Below are 23,848 nucleotides of genomic sequence, written 5' to 3'. Positions count from 1 at the left end.
GAACTTTTAAAAAGACAAAATCCTAAGGGTGTTGAAAGGAAAATAGAGTTCCTACCACCTAGAATAAGTATCACCCTCTCCGCTTTTGGAACACGTTTTCAAGTGAAAGAAATTATATCGAAATGGAGGAGATTGAATGCTAAAATCTACACTAAACCTATTCTCTAAAAAAGACGGTCTACTAACTGCACTGCATACAAAACAAAAGAGCTTTCAGGTAACCCCAAAAAAAAAAAAAAAAACAAAAAAAGAAAATTTCTCAGTGAAATCATATAAGCATTCTTTACATCATTTAGGACGTAATACGAAAATTCTGTTGGCATCCCACATCACTCTCATCACACCTATTTTTGTTACAGCTTCCTCAAATGATACTCCAGTGGCTACGCACGGGTATGGCAGCCTCGTCCCTCTCTTGGCTTTCAGCTCTTTAACGTCTATTACACACGTTCTTAATTCCTCCAAGTTCCTTCCATACCATTGGCCATGTACCTGAAATACCCTCCCTTTACCAATTTCTTCTCCAACCGAGTCTACAAGCATAACATATTGACCCGGTTTTGTCTGAAGTTCTGGAAGACCCATAGGAACAGCTTCTGATGGGGAAGAATCAGTGATTCTGGCGGCACCACTTCTCAGCATAGTTTGAGGATCTCTACTGGAATTTGATTGGATGTTAGCATCTTCACCAGGACTCTCAGGAGTATCATGGGACCTAAGTCCTGGCCCAACCTGTTTGTCTGGGAAAGAAGTTTCACCCTCTAAAGTCGCACGGTGATCCCTACCTGTGCGGGCGAGCCTTGCTTTTCTATTGTTCAGCCTGTAGATTACACATAACGATAAAAAAAAAAGAAAAAGATTATAATATATATCTGCACAAGAAAGGAGTGTACCTTGTATCAAATAAATAACTAAATTAAAAAAGATTTTCTGGTGACGTTTTATATTTGGTTTTTCAAAGATGGTGTTGGAAGCAAACTTGAAATCTTCAAAAACGACACAAATTCTGTTCCATTATAAGATTGTAAATTTATGCCATCTGATTGCTAACTGTAGAATTAAATTATACTTAGCACTTGGGCATATGCAAAAGATCAGGCATCCTCACCAATTTTTTAACTGAGACGATGTGACTTCAGAACCCTGCAAAAAACACAACGGAGAAACTTCTTAGGAAAGAAATTGTGTTTTTGTTCAAAATAGCGAAAATTTACTTTGAATTATTGATAAAGTTTGAAGAGCGTTTCACTTACATGACTACTTAATTTATCAGCCCATGATTGAACCAAAGCTGCATTTCGTTGCATTTCAGGTTCATCTACAAGGGCTCTCTCAATTAGAGAGATTTGTTTATCGTTCATGATAGTTCGCTTTCGTTTTCTCCGCTGCTTTTCTTCACACTGAACAGTTTCAACCTTCTCATCTTCTAGATTACTGCCATTCCCACTCTCTTTGATGGGCAGGCTTGATTTTGGGAATTCACCGTTGTCCATTTGATCAACGGCATTCTTTCCTCTTGTGGTGCTTGTATCTGAACCACTTGTTTCAACATTCTGAGCATCTCTATCAATCTCTGCCATGCCTCCAGATGCACTCCTTCCAGATTTACCTTTGTCTTCCATTATTGCATCAGCTCCTTGATCCTCTTGTTCATTCACAAAAGTTTGGTCGGCATCTTGAAAAGCAGAATTCTCACACATTTCCTCTTTCAAATTACCACTTTTGTTATTAAGATCTGTAGGTTCTTTTTGCAACGGTGATGAGCATCCCCCTGCACTCTGAGCCTCCTACCAGGAATCAAACTTTACTTCTCAGGTCACTATGTTGAGAAATAGCTACATCACCATTCAAAAACTCAATAAGCCAATTTGAGAATTGGCTGATTTAAGTCATTTATAAAAACAAGGAATTACATAGAATTGAAGGTTTATTCAAATTACGTATGCAGGTTATTTTTCAAAGTTTCTTTTTTCTATCTTCCAAATATATAATTCCTAGCACTTTTATGACCTTTGATATTCAAGTTAACAAGGCAACAAAAATAATTCATTTGTATGAACTTCACCAAGTGGTTTTAAAAATAATAAACACGTATCAACAAACATTCTGAAATCTAGATCAACAAATTAACATTATCGAGCGTGAAAGGAACAATTTCTGCAAAACAAAAATGTGTGAAAGAACGAAATGAACTTCCAGCATTACCTGATGATGCTCGCTGATGTTGAGTTTAGCAAACTTATCCCAAGATATTGACTCCTCATATTTCTTTTCCTGAATTTGCTTAAGAATAATGATTTGAAATATTTTAAAAAATTGATAAAGAAAAGAGAGATTTGAATGTGAAACAAATGAAAAAGAAAGAAAAGAAAAATCTAGAGAACATTGGTTTTTTTACTTGGACTCGATTTTCTTCAAATTCAGTTGAACTAAGTAACGATTGCAGCTGGTTAAAAAACACCCTGCAACAAAAATGACCAAAAGGACATTGTCAGAGGCCCAGAAGTCCAGAAGAAAATAATGCAAGGCAACTTCATTACTCATGTACCCATGTCGTAACCCAGCAATTTAGTACTACAGAAAAGTTAATTTTCGTTTACAAAATTTAAGCATCCACACTGGTCTATTATAATAAAATTTTATTTTAATAGAGGTAACATTCTCCACAATTATATTCTGGCAAGAAGTTATCAGAACATTCTTGAAAGAATTTGAGCAGAAAAATTATAGGAAAGAAAATTAATATGGTTGAGGAAAAAATCACCTTAAGAGCTGTAAATCCTCCTCATTCAAAAAATTAGGAATTAACGATTCTGCATGACTTAGCAAGGAACCTACATGTAAAAGTTACTTGTGAGGAAGGAAATAATATCTGCAATTTCATCCACAAGAAAAATTTTTGGAATTGATAATTACGCAGATTCCTGCAGACAGTGGGAGCTTTGGGAGAATGCGAATTATGTATAAAACCAGGCAACTCATCAGATTGATCCATTTGCAAGCATTCCATGAACTTGTTAAGAAAAAGGTTCCTCTCCTGCTCTGTGAATGAAGAAACAGAGTCTGATCAATATACATTTCAGATGCACCGAACAATTGATGACAAATTGCAAATTGATAAGCAAGGAATCAACCTTCACAGATGGTGGGGACAAAACAATGAAGATTTGCAATTACTTTCACAAATAATGATGTTCTCTGGTGTGCATAGGAAGCCTGGGACATATTATTTGAGACTGCAGTAAAATCCAAACTTGGTGGGTTTCTTGGGTTGATTGATGAAAATACATCCAAAACCCATCCAGCCGCTGCAAATGAATCGTATTCAATAGAACCATCTTCTTCCTTCACTGGGAGTTCAGAAGAACACCAAGTGGATAAAAAATCTCCATGTGGAAGCGAAAATATTGCAGTCAGAACCTTCGTCTGGAGGGACATACAAACAACACAGTCACAAACATATTCAAGACAGATGCTTGTAAAGGAAAATACATGATGATATATGTGTCAAATATTGATAATGCATTTAGTTTTCATGAATCGAGATATTACTGCTTCTTCGGTCTAAATATCAACCCATGATGATAATGATTGAAAAACGACTGCTACTCTTATTAAAGTAGAGTTAAAAAAAAAATGGAGTACTGAAGCTCAAGAATGATAATAGTACGTACAAAATATACTGTAATGTAAGATCGGAAGTTTGAATCATCAGAGAAGATGTCAGCTAGGCGCATTGCATTGAGTTGCAAAAACCCCATTGGGAAAGTTCTATTAGAATAAGCAGTATGCTTGGGATTTCTACCAAGTGCAGTCTTCAACAACTCAAGAATCTGCACCATGATAAATGAATTGATATCGAACAGCATGACCATAACAGGTGCGCATAAAAATATCATTTGGTTTCTTCATGATCAACCTACAATTGTTCTTTTTACTTATTTATAGTAATAAATTGATAAAAAGGAAAAATTGCAGCTAGCAGATCAGCAGTCAAATAGATCATCAATAGACCTACCACACAAAGTCTGATCCTTAATCAATTAACCATCACTTTTAACTCCAGTCTATAAATAAAAGATAGCTAACCTCTAATGAAACAGACTTAGCCAGATCCAGGCTTCCAGGCGAGCTGGCAACTTCATCCAGGTAAGAAATGCTTTCTGCTTCACACAGACTCAACAACTGCAGAAAAGGGAGTTATGTCTGGATATAAATTGAGGATTGTGCACGGAGGTATTATTACACAATAGAAAGCTGTATTAGATTCTAAAGCAGCTTTCATCTCTAACTAAATAGATAGCTATCTTTATGACTCACAATTGATAACACTTTCGCTTTCAGCCTAGATACAGCAGCCACGACTCTGGCACACTCTACAAAATGTGGCATTGGCATATCGTTTAACTTCAAGATGGCTTGAGCTAGAAACAGAACACCACCCTTTCCACATAGTTCCTGTATCGTACCAAAATCATATAGTTTATTCAAATGATAAGAACAGTGAACTACATATGGCAATTAACCAAATTAAAATAAGAATTTAAATACCAAAACACTTTACAAGGATCTATCAAGACAATCTTAGATGAAACTAATGTAGTGAAAGAACTTAAAACTTTGTCTCATTAACTTTCTGATCAAAACTATGACCTATTAACCCAAACCCAACTATTGGCTATCTAGAATTTAGCACATCTTGCTTACATACTTGACCTACTCATGCATTCCATGCAAGTGAGTTTAAGAGAAATGGGTATCTGCATCAGTATTTAACAAGAGAACTTCCTTTCAGTTAAGACCACACACAAGTCTGTTTCCCCTTTTTTTTTTTCTTTTTTTTCTTTTTTCTTTTTTTAAAGAGGTGCAATCTATGTCCACGTGTTTTTTCCCCCCACTTCAAACTTGCAGAGTACATGTACAAGACAGCTCCTGAATAAAAGTGCTTCTTTTTTTTTTTTTTTTTTTTTTTTTTTTTAATAAAAGAGAGAAAGAGATGCTGTTTGAAAACCTTATTGCTGAGTAGTCGCTCACGAAACAATTTTTGCTGGCAAAGCGACTGAAGAAACTGTAAAGAGGCCTCACATTGTTGGCAGAGATAGTTAACCATTTGTTCGGCGGTCAAACTTGATTTGTTACCAAAATCAGTATGTTGTGTTGACAGCTCGATCTCAAGAAATTTAATGGCTACACAAACTGCTCCAAAAGCTGCATCCATAAATATGTCAACCTGTCACAGAAAGCTCTACGATCAACAAGTGCATAAATGTGTCAGCAAAGAACATAACAAGCTTAGAAAATTATGGATAATGTTCATTAAAGTTTTGGAAACACAGATTACTTATTCAAAAAACATATGTATATATATATATATATTTATATATTATCTATGACAAAAAAATGCATAACAATCTCATGAACATGCAAACGAATGGTTATGAAAAGAGACTGCCAAAATTATCTAACTGAACCCTGTTACCAAAAAGAGCAACTTAAACTGAGCCTCTGAACCAAATTTTACCTTAGGATGTGCGAGCAATACATGCACAAGATCTTGCCACTGTGAAGATATACATGCCGTTAATAGATGTAGACTGCATGCCACCAGTGTAGAATGTAGAAGGGGAAGAGTACTGAAATTATGGTTTTCCTGCACCAAGAAAGCAAGGCTGAGAGTAGAGAAACAGAAAAGAAGATAGACCTTGAAAATAAGAATTTAGTTGAACCTGTTCATAACAGGCCAAAACGATTAGCATATAGATCGTCATGTCAAGCAGTTGCTCTGACACTTTCACATCATCTAGCAAAATCTGTGACCAAAATCCAGTGATGAATGAAAATCAGAATAAAATTTTATTTCACCCCTGCATTCTGTCAGAAGAACATCCAAATCGTTGGAAATTGAGAGATGAAAGGCAACATATTTCTCTAAGAATCCATAACAATCAAAGTGACAGATAAATAGAAAAATTTTTAGTCAACTAACCAGAAAACTTACAACATTCACTTTAGGTCCCAATTAAAAGTTACTTAATAAGAAATTAATAGCTAAAATCACATGCGCTATAACAAGTTTCAAACACATACAATCAAGTAATGACATAACGTGCTTGTGAGTTGTGAGAACATGTCAATCTAAAACTGCAATAAAAAGGCTAAAATGAACTTGCTCTTTGATTCAAAGTTAAAACACCCATAGTGCCCTCCTCTATAAATCAGCACAGATGGCCAAAAATTGTAGCGACAACTCTCCTTCTTCTCCCATTAACATTTGTCAAATTTAGATTACCAGAAATTCCAAAATTATTTAATAGTAAAGAGTGGAGATGTCTGCTGGCAAATCCGCCAAAAGTTATATCATATGTGGTTCCAATTCAATGAGTAAACCCTCAATGATTAGATATGTTTATCTTCTAATAATTTGTAACCTTCTTGTAATGCATGAAAGTAAAAAAAAAAAATATATATATATATATAATAAAGGAACAGAAAAATATGAAGAAAAATAACTATAGAAGCAGTAGCATAAGCAACCTGTTCAAGCTTAGCATGCCGAGGTGCTAAATCACACAAGGAATGCAAGAACCGAATGCCACATAACAAATATCTCAGCAAGGCTTCATCTCTATCTGATGACATGAGTACTGCAATTAGGTGCAATGGAAGTGACGCTGCAAGCTTTTCCATGTCAATCTGAAACATTACATAGATTTTAAAATATGAGTGATTGTAAAAAGGCAATCACATAACAGATAATAGCAGAATGATGTCAAATACAATTAGAAAAGATGTTTAACCTTTAATAAAGATTCTTTCTCAGTAACATACTGTACTGTAAAATTTTCTGAGTCCCTCAATAATATATTAAGATCCTGAGAACTGAGCCCATTTAACTCCCTCACTGCTGAAATTAAGTCAATGACCTGTTCATAGAAATAAAATTGAACTTCATCATGCTAGACAGGAAAACTGAGTCCTAGGAAGTAGGAATGGATAGAAGTTAATAAGGAACACCAGGTAAAAAGAAAAATAAATTAAAATTGGAAGAAATAAAGAAAGAAAACTATAAAGAGGATGACCTAAAAACAAAAAAGGAACCACACAGGCAACTCTTAGTTATTGAAAATACTTAATTGTGGAAAGAAACAAAGAAAAAACCAAAAAGTGGGTAACTTGAAAATAAATATATAAAAGGAAACATAAAGGTAACTGTTAGATATTGAAATGCTTACTTGTGGAGCACTGCATGATGCCTCTTCCTTACTATGTCTCATTCTTCAAAATCTAAAACCAACTGAAAAAGGAAAGAAATATAATAATAACAATAATAAAAAAAGATGAAATAAGTAGCTTACATAATTGAATCAAATTAGACCCGTTTTAGATTCCTGGGCAAAACATGTCTACAAATACACCCTTTAAGAAGCCTAAGAGCCTGAATCAGCTGAAGCCACTGTTCTAGCACATAATGAGGTATACAATTGGACCAACTGTAAGCTAGTATTCACATGCACACTGAAGTGATATACATATACGTACTATATCTATGTATTATACATATACATATAGATATACATACACACACACACACACACACATACATATATATATAGCAGATGTACTGTAAGTACATAATAGATAGTTAATATACATATGTGTGCGTGCATGATTGTCAAAAACACATGCAGAGAAAATTCTGCAACATTCAACTTTAAGTACATTTGCAAATATATAGGGATACGTGAATATGATTTTTTTTTTTTTTTTAAAAAGTAAAATACTCTCAAGAAATCTGAAAAGTACGCATTTTAGCTAGTACCTAACCAACCAATTTCGGTATACGCCAAAATTTAACTCGTAAAATCTAATTGTAGATTTATCCAGTAAAAAAGCCATTATACATATATTTCTCGAAGAAAAACAAAAGTTAAATAGAACTCCGATATGCATAAAAATCTTTAAGAACCCATTTTTAAACCCTAGATTTAAACCAAACAAAAAAACGAACTGAACGTTAAAACCCTATCAAATGCAGAGACTTTCCAGAGACCGCACAGTAGGAATATAAAAACACAAGCAACTAAACGAAAACAAGAAGTTATATCAAAGCAAATAATTAAAAAAAAAAATAGTAAAAAAAAGAAAAGAAAAGAAAAACCAGTTTACATACAAGTGAAAGAATTCAAATTTGAGAAAGCTGACCTGAGAAAGGTATCGAGGAGGTTCGAAGAGCGAGATTCGAAGCTCGAAAAGGAAGAAAATAAAAAATAATAAATATAATAAAAAGAAAAAGAAAGAGAAAATGAGAAGGAAAATAATTTCGCGGGTTTTCTCGGTGGAGGTCTTGATTCGTGAATTGAAAATGTGTGATTGAAGCCCACGTTAATGTTAGCATACGCTTTGTTTCTTCTGTAGTTGCCGTTTTATTTTGGTGGTTGTGTGAACGGCGATACTGTCTAACGTGCGCTGATAGGGATCTCCGCTTATCCTGAGCTCTACAAAACGTATAAACCCCTTGCCTTGCCAGAGCCAAGTGTATAAAAAAAAAAAAAAAATTGTCTGGTTTATTTGTTTTCAAGCCAAGCCTCTCTGTTTGTTTTTGTTCTGTATCCTTTTCTTTTTCATGGGTTTTTCTAATATCTCCTTTCTAACAATATTTTTAGTAAATTTATATTATATTATATGTATATATATTTTTCAGATTTTTTTTTTTTTTGAAAATATTTTCTGAGATATTTAATATGGAGATTTATTATTACTCCAAATTTAGATGTTTAGAGGATTTTAAATGAAAAGGAGTCGGAAAATAACTTTTATTTTGCTTTATATATAGCAATTGGAAGCATAAAAATAATAATGAAACAAAATCATGAAAGTTTAGAGCCAAATGATTTATAACCCAAATCATTTAATATGCCGTCTTAACCTTTTTTTTTTTTTTTTTTTTTTTTGGGGGCAATAATGTGACCTTGACAACTATTCTTATATATTAACTTTAAAAAAATAAATAAATAAATAAAATTTTTTTCTTAATAGTCCAATTTCTTTAGGGTTCTATATGGTTTTTAAAAATTTATGTATATTTAGTTAAATAACTTTTCATTTTTTAATTCCAAAAGCATAAAAGAAGTCCATTATCGTATTCATACCTCATATTTATTGTAATCTATTATTCTCTTCTTGTATCTCTTTATTAAATACGTGTTCCCATATACGTGTATACGTTTTTTAAAAGTCATATAGAACTTAATTATCTATTTTTAGAATCACCGCCATATAATTATATTTTTCAAACTATTGCTTGGAAATAAAATCTAAAGATTCTTCATTACAAAAATAAAAATAAAAATAGAGAGGACATGGGATTAAAATTGCTACAAATAAAATACATATATTCATACAAGTACAACTTGATTTAAAACATATTGTAACCGGAGATTCAAAAGTAAAATGCGGAGACATGAGAGTTAAAATGGAAAATGTGATTTGTTTTCACTTATTTATTTATTTATTTTTGAAATAGATATGAAAACATGATTTGTTTTCACTTTTCGACCATTGTTTTCAGAAAACTGGGAATCAGGGCCAGTGGAATATTCTTTCTCTGTGAATTTTGTTGAGCTGAGGCGGAGGAGTTTGGATTTTACTTTAATAAAAGTAACTGGCCGTTTTCAAATCTCATTAGCGACTTCACATGAAACATCTGATCAGTCATTCTCTACACTCAACTCCATTAGCTCTGCAATCGCTGAGGTGGTTCTCATCAAACAAACTCCAATTCCAATGGAAATCAAAAACCAACGTAATAATCACAAACCCAGTTTTGCTAGTCATGGAGTCTTGCACGACAATGCTCCAGCTGAAGCAAATCCAAGCGCACATGACTCGCACTGGCCTCATTACGCACACTTTCCCGGCAAGTCGGGTCTTGGCCTTCTGTGCTCTTGCCGGTGCCGGTGACATTCAGTATGCGCATACCTTTTTTACCCAGATTGAAAAACCCAATACTTATATCTGGAACACAATGATAAGAGGCTACTCTATAGCTCAGATTCCTTCAATGGCTGTTTCATTTTTCCGCCAAATGATCCGGGAACGCGTCGAAATGGACAGCCTTAGTTTTGTTTTTGCCCTCAAGGCGTGTGACCAGTTTCCGGGAATTTTAGAGGGTAATTCGGTCCATTGCGTGATTTGGAAATCGGGTTTTTATCCTGATTTGTTGGTACGGAATGGGCTAATACGTTATTTTGCTGAACGCGGCTGCTTATTGTTTGCACGCAAGAAATTTGATGAAAGTTCTATAAGGGATGTGGTTACATGGACGACAATGATTGATGGGTATGCAATGCATAATTGCTCAGAGGAGGCTGTGAATTTATTTGAGTTGATGCTGTTGAGTAACGTTGCGCCAAATGAAGTTACCATGATCACCGTGCTTTCGGCCTGTTCTCGGAAAGGAGATATTGGTATGGCACAGAGAATTCACGATTACATAAAAAAGAAGAATGCAGATTGCAGCCTGAATTTGCTTAATGCTATGTTGAATACGTATGTAAAATGTGGTTGCTTGATCATGGCAAAAGAGATTTTTGACAACATGAAAACCAGAGATGTGTTTTCCTGGACTAGCATTGTTAATGGCTACGCTAAAAGTGGTGACTTAGATTCAGCAAGGAAGTTTTTTGATGCTATGCCTGAAAAGAACCTGATATCTTGGAATGCAATGATAGCAGGTCACTCTCAGAATAATCAACCAAAGGAAGCATTGAAGTTGTTTCATGAAATGGTGGAAGCAGGTTTGGTTCCAATTGAGAATACTTTGGTGTGTGTACTCTCTGCTTGTGGTCAATTAGGCTGCCTGGATTTGGGTCAATGGGTTCACCAATACTACATCAATACAAAAGGGATTCAACTTAGTGTGATTTTATCGAATGCATTCATAGACATGTATGCTAAATGTGGAAATATTGATGCTGCCGCTAATTTCTTTAATGAAATGTCAGAAAGGAATTTGGTTTCTTGGAATATCATGATTGCTGGATATGCTGCTCATGGTCATGCAAAGCAAGCTCTTACCCTTTTTGAGCAAATGAAAAATATGAGATTAAAGCCTGACCATATCACATTTCTTGCAGTCTTATCGGCTTGCAGCCATGGTGGGTTCGTTTCTGAAGGCAGAGAATACTTCAAAAGCATGGTTAGGGATTTTGGACTCGAGCCTAAAGTGGAACATTATGCATGCATGATAGATTTGCTCGGCCGATTCGGAATGCTTGAAGAAGCTTATGAATTGGTAACAATTATGCCAATGGAACCAAGTGAATCTGCTTGGGGTGCGCTTCTAAATGCATGTACGAAGCATAAGAATGTTGAACTGGCTAAGCTTTCTGCTCAGAAACTCTTAGACTTGGATCCTCAAGACAGTGGAATTTATGTGCTGCTGGCAAATGTGTGTGCAAATAGTAAAAGATGGGGTGATGTAAGAAGGGTTAGGAGCTTGATGAGAGAGAGAAGAGTCAAGAAGATTCCTGGACATAGCTCTATAGAGTTGGACGGTAAGTTTCATGACTTTTTGGTCGCTGATGAATCACACCCTCAGGCTGAAGAGATTTATAGAGTATTAAAGGAAATTCTTTTGGTCTCTAATTTGGAGGACTATATACCAAACATATCTCAAACTTTTTTAACATAACGTGTATGATAATGATTTATTAACAAATAGTCAATTGATTTCGGAGAGGATAAAGTGCTATAGAATTATGTTAACGTTGATAACTCTTTAGTTGACATTTTTGTTTAGTTTGAACAATAACTTTAAATTTAATGACAGTCATAGTATAAATTTTATGAACATAGGATTATAAAATCTGTCATGTTAATCTCAACACCCGCCTTTTTTTTTTTTTTTTTGTCTGCCGCACAATTTTCACCTATATTTTTAATATACCTATATATATAATACATTTATATTTATGAGAAACTAGGACATCAAAATAATAACAACAAAGATTTATGTCCAAAGAATTTTAAAAAATATAGTTTCTATACTTTTTTTTTTTTTTTTTTTTTTTGTGTTTCACTTTTTTTATGCACATTTATCTATATATATATATATATATAAACGGCGCCGTATTTAACTTTTCCTCGTCAATACTCAAAACCCTAACTTAAAAACTAAAACCCCTAGAGACAGATCCTTTTACTCCAGCTCCATCAATGGCGGAACCTCAACCATCCAAGACGTTCCCTGTGAAACCCAAGCTCAAACCTAAGCCTAGAACACCGAAACAAACCCCGGAATCCAAATACTGGTCCTCCTTCAAGTCCCAACAAATCCCAAACCTCATCTCATCGATAACCTCTCTCACCTACTCCCCTTCTTCCTCTCATCCCTTCGCTGCTACCCACTCGGCGTCTCTCACCCTCTTCAGCTCCCAAACCTTCTCTCCCACCGCCACAATCTCCTCCTTCTCCGACGTCGTTTCCTCCGCCTCGTTTCGCTGCGATGGCCTTCTCATCGCCGCGTCTGACCTCTCGGGTCTGGTCCAAGTCTTCGATGTCAAAAGCCGAAACCCACTGCGAAAACTGCGCTCCCACACACGCCCAGTTCGATTTGTTAAATACCCAGTTGCCGATAAGCTCCATTTGATATCCGGTGGCGACGATGCGCTTGTTAAGTACTGGGATGTAGCGGGTGAGACCCCGATTTCGCAATTGCAGGGCCATAAGGACTACGTGAGGTGCGGTGATTGCTCACCGGTGAGTTTGGAGATGTTTGTCACTGGGTCCTATGATCATACTGTGAAGCTTTGGGATGTGAGAGTAACTGATTCGAGGTCAGTGATGGAAGTCAATCATGGAAGTCCGGTAGAAGATGTAATTTTCTTGCCCTCCGGAGGTCTAATTGCGACAGCCGGTGGCAATTCCGTCAAGATTTGGGACGTGATTGGTGGTGGGAAGATGGTGTATACCATGGAAAGCCATAACAAGACTGTGACTTCGCTTTGTGTTGGAAAAATTGGAAAAGACAGTGGGGAGGAATCACAGCAATATAGAATTATGAGTGTGGCATTGGACGGGTACATGAAGGTTTTCGATTATGCGAAGATGAAGATTACTCATTCAATGAGATTCCCGGCACCCTTAATGTCGGTGGCGTTTTCGCCGGATTGTAGGACCAGAGTTATTGGAACATCAAATGGAATCATATATGGAGGAAAGAGGAAGACAAAGGAGGAAGCTGTGGAGAGTAACTTGGGGGATTTGATGGGTTTAGGATCGGTAGAGGAACCGCAGAGGCGGGTTTTAAGACCTTCTTACTTCAGGTATTTTCATAGAGGGCAAGGAGAGAAACCAACTGAGGGAGATTACTTGGTTATGAAACCAAAGAAAGTGAAATTGGCTGAGCATGATAAGCTGTTGAAGAAGTTCATGCATAAGGAAGCTTTGGTTTCGGTGTTGGGTAGTAAGAATCCAGAGAAAGTGGTTGCTGTAATGGAGGAATTGGTGGCCAGAAGGAAATTGTTGAAATGTGTTTCAAATTTGGATATAGAGGAACTTGGATTGCTGCTGGTGTTTTTGCATAAGCACTCAACCATACCAAGATACTCGGCCATGTTGATGGGTTTGACAAAAAAGGTTCTTGAAATTCGAGATGAAGATATTAGAGGTTCTGATGCCTTGAAGTTTCATATTAGAAACCTTAAACGTTCTGTTGACGAGGAGGTGAAAATCCAACAATCTTTGCTGGAGATACAGGGTATAATCTCTCCTTTATTGAGGGTTGCTGGAAGAAGATGAAACTTTTATCGCATTTTTTTTTTTTTTTGGTTAGCTTTCACCTTCATCTCTCTCTCTCTCTCTCTCTCTCTTTTTACAAGAAAATTTTGGCCATTTTGTGTTCGATCTAAATTATTCTATGTATTTTCGTCTTAACATTTTAAAGACATTTTGTATTTCATGAGGAGAATTGAGAAATCTAATATCATAATTGTTATTTTCCCTGTCAAACTTCAGTTATGCTTATCTTGATGTCTCAAGCATTTTTTCTAGGAAGATATATATTTGATGATGTGCCTGTATTACGACGTCCTTATTCCAGATCAATATTCAATGCAATAGTTCCTCGTCTATTCACGCTGTTCTTTTAAAATTTGTAAGGATTAAGGGATTGCTAAGCTGTCTTCTTCTGAAAATTTGATTGATCTTGCTTCATCTGGCTATCAAAACTTAAATGTAAATGGAGGATGACACGAGATTTGCAGGCTTATATTCATCCAAGGCAGGAGAGGGGAAGTTTGATTAAAATTCAGAGGTCTCAATAAGTTTTTGATTCCCATCCTTCAAAAATGTTCTTAACTAAAGTAATAATAACAAATAAATAATGTTCATTTGACTGGCGGCTCAATGTTCCAGAATTTTTGTAAGGTGAACAGAGCGACATTATTATCAATTTCCATGTTTCAAATAGACTGAAACATTTTTGTAAAATGTTCTTACCTAAATCATTTTTTTTTTCATCTTTTTACTTGATTTCTCTCATTTATTCTATTATTTTTCCGTCTATTTAACTTGTGGAAATATAATGAAAAGTTAGTTGTTTACTTCTTGTTAAATGAAAGCAATAATAAATAATTCAACTTTTACATTCTTTTTTTTCAACGAGCAAGAAATATATATAGAAAAAAATAAAAAAATAGCATATTGAAAATACTCTTAAAAAAAATTTTTTTGGGGGGATAATAAAAAAATTAAAAAGAAAAGTACACCCTGTCTTATACAACAAAATTTTTTTTAAATAAAAATAAAAATAACCCTCCGACCCTCACGTCGCATATTTTGTGCTTCTTAAAATAAGAAAAACGGGAGAAACAACGTTATCTTAACAAATGCAATACTGCCAAGGTGAAAATGATGGTTGGATATGCTGAGATTTGAAAACGCCAGCGCATTAAGACAGGTATAACTGATACGCCAATTTGTACAAATTAAAGATTACATTCTCCATCCCCCACTAGACACCACCCTGACAACCCACTGCAAAACTCGATTATATGAAAACAATCTTATCTTACAAAACCTATACAAAATGCTGTGCCTTGAAACATACACAAATGCTGCAATTTACAGTTCTGACTTGAGGACCCTGCGAAAAATAAAAGTGAAAACCATTCAGTTAGCTAAACAAAACATACAAGAAATTAACAAGTAATTATGGTGAATTATATCAGATCGAGGCACAAAATAAACCCGTGGAATTTTCTTTTTTCGGTTCACGAAAAGAAGGAGAAAAGAGATCTAATGGTATATGCTACTATAACTCAATACTACTATGCAGAACCTGTAATTACTTTAAGGAGACAAATGTAATTGTATGATGCGTAATCCCCAACTATTCATTTTGATAAGGGCAATGCTAATGCAAAATCTCATTTCGGAGCCACACACATCCCATCAAATCTCAAAATTTACAAAAATCCTCTTAACCAAAGAAAATGGCATTGAAGTCAATGATGTATTTCATACCTGATGTTCTAGAAGCTGTTAAATTATTATCCTTTGCTCTTCCTGAATCTCATGTACTAATCAAGCTTTTTTTTCTTCTCTTGAAACTCTTAATGACCTCAACTTGGATGATGACCTAATTGAATTTATCAAAGGAGCATCTTCCTCCACCTCATCATCTTGCTTCTGTTCCTCTTGAGCATCTTCATGATCAGATACACTTATTGAATCCTCTTCCTCACTTGAACTGTGTTCATCAAAGAGTTTCTTTCCCTGTATGTTACGCTGTTTTCGTGGACGACCCCTTTTCCTTACAGTCATCCCTTCTTTTTCATCTCCAACTAATAAAAAATTAAAAATTACACCGTAGCACAAAAAGAAAAATTAGATCAGTTCTCATTGGTCATCCTCATGAAACTATATATACATATAAAGAATGAAGCTTCTAAATTAATATTAGTAAAAACAAAAGGAGCCTAATTTACAATTACAAAGTGGAAAAGCCTTGCAAGGATGGGAAGAAGAGAAGCACACTTCAACCATTATGGCAGAAAGTCCAAATGCAAACAGACAATCGAAAAATTGGCTCCCAATAAACTATTTCCTTCAGTTAAACAAGTAACTGTAAAATATTTAAGCGTTGAAGGACAATGGAAGTTTCATGTTACCTTGGAAACCTTCATTCTTTGCATACTTTTCACGTAAGTTGTCAACAAAGGTGTAATAGGGGCGCCAGCCACTTGGATCTTCATCTGTATCTACACTCTCTGTACGTTTTTGGACATCTTTCATACTGTTTGCAAAGAAATATAAAGCATTAAGAGTGTGACATACAGAAAGTTTAACTAAAATTCTCAATATGATATTGATGAATTGTAAAAAAAAAACTCTTACACGTCCAGGATGTCAGGTGTAGGCAGTTTGGATACAAAATGGAGAACTGAGCCTTCGAGAAAAGACAATTGCTTTGGAGCATCTATGAAAGCATGTTCAATTCCATACTTGACAATTTTTAAAATGTCCAATCTATGCTTATTCCGAGCAGCACCAATGAATGTTCCAGAAAGCCGAGCAGCAAGTTCTTTACATTCTTGAAAATACTTGTTAGCTAATGATTCATCATCCCCCTTGATATGTTCAACCATATACCGATGGTACGCCTAGTCAAATCCACAAGAAAAAATTTTTACAGCTGAAAAGATTAATGAGCAAATTAACACGAAAAAGTAAAGAAAGTGGACTTCAATGTCTTAACAAACTATTGCCATACATGACCTATGAGTGAACCATATTTATTCAGAAGTGAGATAAGGTTTTTCTATCTGGACTTTTTAAAATCTGCCTCAAATCACAGTATAAGAGATTTATTATTACAAGCTACACCATATTTATTCAGAAGTGAGATAAGGTTATTCAAGCAAAAAAAAATGAGGCAAAATCATATAGGACAATTTTAATCCGTGTAAGCATTTTTCTTTTGTCTGTGAGCCCTTATCAATAAGTGAGAGAAAATAAAAATATTGAACAAAGATCCTTTTGATACTGTTTTACCAGCAGAAATATGTATATTTGCTTAAACTAGCCAAACAAAGACCCTAAATCCATATCGGATCTTACTTTTTTAAGAGCTTCCAGAAAGATGTTGGGAAGATCGCAATCTTTTTTCTTTAGAACGGTAATCAGATGCTTAACAATCTCTGCTACACTTGTTCCATGCATAACAAAGTGCGAAATGATCTCTGGACCAAGATATTCCTGCATTAAATGCCATAATACATACCATTAGAGAAATTAGAAATACAAAATCTAGCAAGCAAATCATAAAATTTATATTCTGGAAATTTCACATGCTTAATAGAGATTTCAAATGCCCATATTGAAAACTACAAGCCAATACAATACAGATGGATATCCTAATTCCAAGTCCATCTCCCTTGCTCTTGCAAAGAACAAACAGATGCAAAGGCAAAAGCTTACTATTTTTTTAACTTTTCCTGTTAAACGAGTATAAATTATCATTCTTCAGTATTGAAAAAGGAAAAAGTTAGGTTCACCTTAGAAACTGTCTCACTAGCAACCAACTTTGCAGCAGCAATCATGACTGCATCTCTATTTGTCTCCTCAACATACTCTTTATTTGCATCTTCATCTTCTGTCTCATCTGTTAACAAGCAATTGGGAAAAAACCAAAGCAAAACAAAACAGCTTACATATCTCAAAGCAGAAACCTAAGCAACATAACTAGAAGCATGAAATCTGGCTTTCAATCTTGATCATGGCTATATGCTTACCTTTGAGGATGTAAATTATATTTTAGTTAAGCATAAACTAGAATAAGGAGGATTTTACGGCACCTCTTAAAAGGTGCTATCAATATAATATACAAGTAGGATACCTTTAAAAGTTACTATCAATCAAGTTTACTACAGAGATTAGGATATCAGATTCAGCACAACAGAAGAAATAAATACGTAAATCACCTGAAATATTGAGCTGTTGCTGACAGAGTTTCCAAAACTTTTGTAGAACTGACACATCTGGACAATATCCTAATCTTTCCAGCTTTGTTGAAGAGAAATTTGTCTTTCTGAACAAAAACCATAATTCTGCAAGTATAGTACAAACCTGAAACAGAAGATATATATTATTGCCTGAATTTGGAGCAATAAAGTCTGATATATCAAATGGCAGCAGTGTTCTAGTGTTGAAAATTCAAATTATGAAGTGGAAAAATGCTTACCCTGCAGGCTAGCAGATTACCATGATTGCTCACTCCTTCCACTTCAGAAGGGCTGTTAAGAAAGTACTCTAGTTGCTCAAAAAGAGTATTTCTTTTCAGTAATAGAGACGACAATGATGGCTCAGTGACAGTCTCATTGCTTATGATCAATTGCAGAGACCAGGCCAAATGCATATACATGTTCAGAAGCAGAAAACTGACAACCTGAACAGCATTAGCAGCAAATTAATACCTAATGGCAAAAAAAGAAATTTGGGAGCACAAACGCAGACTTCTTAAACCTTAGGCAAGCAACATTAACACACCTCATCATCCATGGTTCTAAAACTTTGAAGAGTTAGGACAAAATCTTCATACAAGCTTTCAATTGGGACAGCCCTTGACAACTGAAGCTCATACAATCTTTTTAAATTTACAAGAAGAGAATACTCGTCACCACCATCCTGCAATTCTAAAAGATATTAATGTCATTCATTTGGATAATGGGGGAAAGAGAAAAGCTGTGGGCCTAAACATACCGCCACTTCTTTCAGAGCAGATTTAAGCTTAGCAATGATCTCATCCTCCAGTTCCTTCAACTTGGTACGGGCATAATCTTGTAGCTCTCCTTGACTCTCTGTGGAACAAAAGTTAATAGCTTTCACACAAGATCGTATAGCCTCCTTCTCACCATGCTTAAAATATGCCTCTTTCATCAGTTGAAGGACATTTTTGAAATTCTGAATAAGGAAAACATATAAGCATCTGCATCATGAAATGAATTAGAAAAGAATTATTTATAGTGAGGAACTAGCAACTTACCTGCTCTTGCCTCTTAAGAGAATAAAGCTCAAGATTCATATGCACAATAATATCAACTAGTGATGATACTTTTGCCTTGTCGGAAATGAATTTGCGTAGAAGCAAGGGGAGATTCTTCATCATGGCAATAGTTATATCCTTTCTGTTGTTTTCGAATACCTCCTAAATATAAACTTATTACAGTGAAATCTTATTGAATGAAAATGCACAATAAACAAATGGTAAGAAAGCATGTTAATATTAGATTAAAAAATATTCTCTGCATCATGTGCTTGCCAGTTGACACAAGTACCACTAGCAAGAAGAAATCAAACATAGATGGTGAAATATTCTGAATTTTAAATTGAAAAAGTAATATGAATGAATGAAATCAAGAAACATTGAATATTGTAAGTATTGTATTGTTGAACTTATAAAAACATTGAACACTCTATGCTCAATTAGAATCATAACAAATCATTAGAGTAGACAATTATGACTAAAATTTACCAGCGGAATAAAATGAACAAAAGAGGAACTAACAAATCACATACTTTTTGAGCTTTAGTGTAATATTGCTTTCGATTATCAGTAGCAGGGACTATCCTCTCACCAACAGCCTTTTTGACAGACGCACCAAGAAGTCGTACCAAGTTCGTTGAATCCTCATCAGTAAGCTCAATCAATGGATTCCCATCCAAAAGCATGGAGATGATACACTTCCAGTCCTGCAAGTAAAGTATAACAATGACAACTTGCTTTTGATAAGGTCAGAAACCATCATAATTTTTTTTCAATTTTTTCTTTAAACTAACGGTTAATGCATAAATGAATTTTAGATAACTAAAACATATAAAATTAAGCTTGAAGTTCAACCATTCCCCATTTCTTAGCGATAAAATAGTTCAATTTCAAACACCTCTATCCCAGTGCAAATTAAACATGGCAAAAAAGATTTTTTTTACCAGCTCAACCACAATAGTTGGCCATAGACTGAATGAGTACATTCCATTCTCTAATCTTTCCATAATGACTCCATTAACAAAAATTAAATAAATAGCTTGCAGGATTTGACACTACTGCATCCAACAGAAGGTTGTTAGATGCACTAAGTAAATCCTAAAAAAAAATCTATACATGAGTTACATTGGGACTAAATTGGCTGTGCCAATTGCCCGAAGTCTTAACACAACCATCACTCAGGTTGAAAATATTAAGCCACTCATAAATGCAAACAAAAAAATTAGCCCCTGCATGCCCAGGCTCCAGATAGCAGGCAGGACATGTCCCATCCTTCCTCTAACCTTTCACAGCAGCACTATACTAAAAGCTAGATACCTTCATGGCTTTCATGTACTCCCAAACATCATCAATGACATAGATGCTTAGAATTTGATCTGTGGAAAACTCTCTTAGTATCTGCAACATTCTACCAAGATGAACCTCAGACGAACCGCTTCCATCACCTGGAAAGAATATTAAAATCTTTGTTAGCATACATTTATAAACATAAGAAGTAATTCAGCTAATATAATCAGGATCTCAATATGGAATAATATCACTCCAGAATATATGTCAACCTTTTGAGCTAGATTGGGAGCTATTAAATTTTTGAGCAATTAAGTGATCATAGACTAATGCTCCTATAGCATGCCTGATCTCTGGTGGATCATCAATAAGCAAATCATATAAAGGACCCAAGTCATCATCAGGCAGAAGCTGATGCCTGCAGCAAGCCAAAAAGTCAATTTCAGTCAGTGAATATTCTCAAAAACTAATGAAAAGTAGCCAAATTCTATTACTAAAATGAGAAGTACAAAAACACTTAAACAGGCAGTAACCTTAGCAGTTCTTTTACAAGGCCTATGGCACATACAGCCACAGAAATGTCAATATCATCAGCAAGTTCAATCATCCTATTAGAAAATCTTTCTGTGAACAGACCAAGAGTTGGCACATTATCATCCACCTCATATAGATTTTGCAATGCAAGGACAGAAGCTTTTCTAACACCAGCACTCTACAAATATAGTAAAAAGAAAAAGAGCAAGTTAGACTGTCCTGCACATAATCAGCAACGCTAAACTAGTACTTGACTAATTAACAGTTTTAGCCTCACTTTATCATTCAGTGTCCATCCAAGATATTTCAAGTATAAATCTTGCAAGAACAGTGAAGGGTAAGAGAAAATCCACTCCCCAAGTGATTCTATGCAACACATCCGAATATTTGGATCAATATCCCGGTAACGATGCATGAATAACCTTCAAAAAAGCATCATGACAATAACTTAGCCATTGAAGAATAAAAGTAACAACCATGTTTATATGAAAATGACTTTGTCATGGTCAAATAGTTCTTCTTTGCTTCTTTCTTATTTTACCAATTTGGAAAATCATACCCAGTGAATATTTTGCGCATCATCTCCTCTAGTGCTGTTATCTTTTCATGAGTCATCGAGAACCTTTTGTTCAGTGACTCCACACGAGGCCCCTCAGCACGTTTTTTCTTTTCAGCATCTAACTGTCTACGAGTAGTTTCTCGTTGAGCACCAAGCATTTTAGCAATAGTTATGAAGGATGTGACAAGTTGGAGACCCATAAATGTAGCAACTTGACGGTAGACTCTTGGGGGAGTGCTGCATAGCATACGAACCAGAAAGTTCAACCAGAGGCACAGAGCAAGTTATATCATAGTTTTAGCTATATAATGGAGCTATGAACACTTGAATACATACCATGACAAAGCAATTACATAGTCCATGCACTTGTCAAACAAAACCTGATCAAACAATGGCCCATGTTGGCACTCACGGACCAAAACATCCCAAAATGATTGAAGATTATCTTTGAAATTCTTAAACTCCTTCCTTTTTGAACTTTGGTAATCTTCAACCTGCCCCTAAGGTTCCCGAAGAGTCAAGCAAAAGCTTTGGGCACAAGTCTAGACAAAAGAATTATTACATTATAAAAGAACATAAAGAAGTACAAAGTTGAAAAAATAGATTGAAAGGGAATAAGTAATTCCATTGAAATAGCAGAAGAAATAAAAAGAACATAGTAATGAGTGTGGCAGGATACTCTTCTAGCAAGATCAACCAGAGCAACCACCACATCATCCACATCAGTCTCATCTAAGAACTCTCCTTTAATATAGTACTTGGCGCCACATGCCTGTACATTTATCAGTCTCATCAATCACAAGCTCACATCACAAAATAAAGTATGATTGAGAGTTTAATAATCTTTAAAAGAAAACAAGGGTGACCAGCAGTGAATTTCCAACTAACGATAGAAGAATCCACACTTAACTAACTTAGAAAAATAAATAAATAAATAAATAAATAATTTCTACACTACCCTTGAGCTCACATTTGGAACTAGCAAATTCTGTTACTCTTTGAATTTCCCATTGACCATTTTGGTTTAGTAATTTCTTAAAACAACTTCATAGTACCTCAAAAAGCATTGTCAAGAGTTGGACTATTGCAGATTTTGGATCACTTTCATATTGCTCAACCCACAACTTCACTGCTTGAGGAATAAGTTTGCCATTGCCTTTAATAACCTCTGCAGAAAATTACATACCAGAGACAACTTTGATTTCATGGACTACACTTTTGAATTCACGATCCAAACTACCAAGATGAGTTCAAAAAGTCAAAGGTCACGGTAATTAATGTAAACAAAGGTCTTAGACGAAATAATATATACCTAGTACCATAACTGAAGTGCATATATGCCTTCACATGGCAATTTTTAACACTAAAGCATATATATCAGCTGCAAAGTTGGCATGCACAAGCACAGATACTTCACACAATGACTGAAGTAGATTATAAGGTAAGAAAAGAAATGCAATTACGTGGCAGTAGTATCTTATTAATTCATTGTCGAATTAGAGGCAGGGACACTACAAAATTCAATTTGCACTCATAAGATTTATTTATACTTCTACGAAATAGGTATAGTTTATTGGATAAAATCGGTTCCTTATCATAGAATTTTCCATCGTCCTTAGCTATCAACATGAATTTTCATGATAACTGACCAGTACCCAAAAAAAACCACTCCCAACAGGTATCAGAACCCTAAAACTGTAAAGAAACTATGTAAATCAGATTGTTTCCTAAACAGATCTAGATTCTTTGAGAAAGATAAAATAAAACAAAACAAAACAATACGATACTGCATTAGTTAAACTACCAATCAAGTTCTGAGCGGTGGCTTTATGAGTTGCGTCTGAAGCTCCTTCCTCAGGGCGACTTCGCTTAGCTCTGGGACGAGTCTCTTCGAAATCATCAGGCGAACTCTCGCGGTCCACCCTCTCACTGGCATCGCTGACCCTGTCATGGTCGCCATCAGTACCATTCGCTTTTCCTCCTTGATTCTCAGCGTTCTGAGTCTGAGCCCTACTTCTTTTCTGCTTGAATTACAATGAGAAAAAAAAATATATATATATCAAGTCAAATTCGTTAACGAATTTAAATGAGAGAAATGGAGAAAGAAACTCACGGCGCGGCGAGTCGATGTTTCAGCTGGTTCCTCCATAACCAAAAAATCTGAAGCACAATATTTTCCCCCAAAAATTACAGAGAAACAGAGAGAGGTTTTGCCCTAGCAACCACTAGAGGGAGAGAGCAGAAACGAGAAACTCCCGCCAAAAAAAAAAAAAAAAAAGAGCAAAATGAAAATGAAAATTCTTAAGAAATAATGAGACCACACAGATCCTAATCATAGAATGCGCGGGGTGTTATCGGTTTGATAGAGAGCCAAGCGGTAGTGGAAACGTCCTCTAGAAGCGGAACCCAAATAAAACAAAATA

The 23,848-nt window shown here is 35.2% G+C and overlaps 4 protein-coding genes across 10 annotated transcripts; 2 read left to right on the top strand and 2 right to left on the bottom strand.

Annotated features, from left to right (window-relative positions):
• Positions 1–244: 244 nt before the first annotated feature.
• On the bottom strand, positions 245–8,635 carry LOC107426077 (nodulin homeobox). 6 transcript variants are annotated; one of them, XM_016036173.4, is made up of 18 exons: positions 8,203–8,634; positions 7,233–7,294; positions 6,798–6,923; positions 6,535–6,693; positions 5,727–5,810; positions 5,522–5,650; positions 5,012–5,230; positions 4,321–4,458; positions 4,090–4,185; positions 3,675–3,833; positions 3,135–3,426; positions 2,917–3,042; positions 2,765–2,834; positions 2,399–2,462; positions 2,206–2,283; positions 1,254–1,787; positions 1,109–1,143; positions 245–820 (listed from the first exon to the last, which is right to left on the bottom strand). In XM_016036173.4, exons 2-18 carry the CDS (start codon positions 7,272–7,274, stop codon positions 289–291), a joined length of 2,883 nt encoding a protein of 960 aa, XP_015891659.3. In that variant the 5' UTR covers positions 7,275–7,294; positions 8,203–8,634; the 3' UTR covers positions 245–288. The 6 variants fall into 6 exon arrangements, with proteins under 6 accessions (XP_015891659.3, XP_015891661.3, XP_015891660.3 ...); XM_016036175.4 differs by having other exon boundaries at positions 1,254–1,778; XM_016036174.4 differs by having other exon boundaries at positions 2,206–2,274.
• Positions 8,636–9,302: 667 nt separating this feature from the next.
• On the top strand, positions 9,303–11,996 carry LOC107426051 (pentatricopeptide repeat-containing protein At2g22410, mitochondrial-like). Its single transcript, XM_016036138.4, has one exon. It carries the CDS (start codon positions 9,695–9,697, stop codon positions 11,690–11,692), a length of 1,998 nt encoding a protein of 665 aa, XP_015891624.3. The 5' UTR covers positions 9,303–9,694; the 3' UTR covers positions 11,693–11,996.
• A 145-nt stretch (positions 11,997–12,141) lies between these two features.
• LOC107426033 (protein SLOW WALKER 1) lies at positions 12,142–14,010 on the top strand. The gene has a single exon (XM_016036119.4). It carries the CDS (start codon positions 12,217–12,219, stop codon positions 13,798–13,800), a length of 1,584 nt encoding a protein of 527 aa, XP_015891605.2. The 5' UTR covers positions 12,142–12,216; the 3' UTR covers positions 13,801–14,010.
• An 895-nt stretch (positions 14,011–14,905) lies between these two features.
• On the bottom strand, positions 14,906–23,811 carry LOC107426076 (sister-chromatid cohesion protein 3). Of its 2 annotated transcripts, XM_016036172.4 has the most exons (22): positions 23,539–23,806; positions 23,230–23,446; positions 22,481–22,593; positions 22,105–22,197; positions 21,762–21,925; positions 21,426–21,662; positions 21,144–21,288; positions 20,866–21,044; positions 20,605–20,750; positions 20,363–20,490; positions 19,579–19,752; positions 19,046–19,207; positions 18,763–18,963; positions 18,550–18,687; positions 18,245–18,448; positions 17,985–18,129; positions 17,559–17,665; positions 17,122–17,259; positions 16,399–16,664; positions 16,173–16,297; positions 15,526–15,845; positions 14,906–15,145 (listed from the first exon to the last, which is right to left on the bottom strand). In XM_016036172.4, the coding sequence occupies exons 1-21, from the start codon at positions 23,572–23,574 to the stop codon at positions 15,586–15,588; spliced, it is 3,378 nt and encodes a 1,125-aa protein (XP_015891658.3). In that variant the 5' UTR covers positions 23,575–23,806; the 3' UTR covers positions 14,906–15,145; positions 15,526–15,585. The 2 variants fall into 2 exon arrangements, with proteins under 2 accessions (XP_015891658.3, XP_048336777.1); XM_048480820.2 differs by lacking the exons at positions 14,906–15,145; positions 15,526–15,845; positions 16,173–16,297 and having other exon boundaries at positions 16,574–16,696; positions 23,539–23,811.
• Positions 23,812–23,848: the final 37 nt, after the last annotated feature.

This window comes from Ziziphus jujuba, chromosome 9 (genome assembly GCF_031755915.1).
Source record: "Ziziphus jujuba cultivar Dongzao chromosome 9, ASM3175591v1".
Lineage (NCBI taxonomy): Eukaryota > Viridiplantae > Streptophyta > Magnoliopsida > Rosales > Rhamnaceae > Ziziphus > Ziziphus jujuba.
Note: the sequence above shows the minus strand (reverse complement) of the source record. Positions and strands in the feature narration are given on the sequence as shown.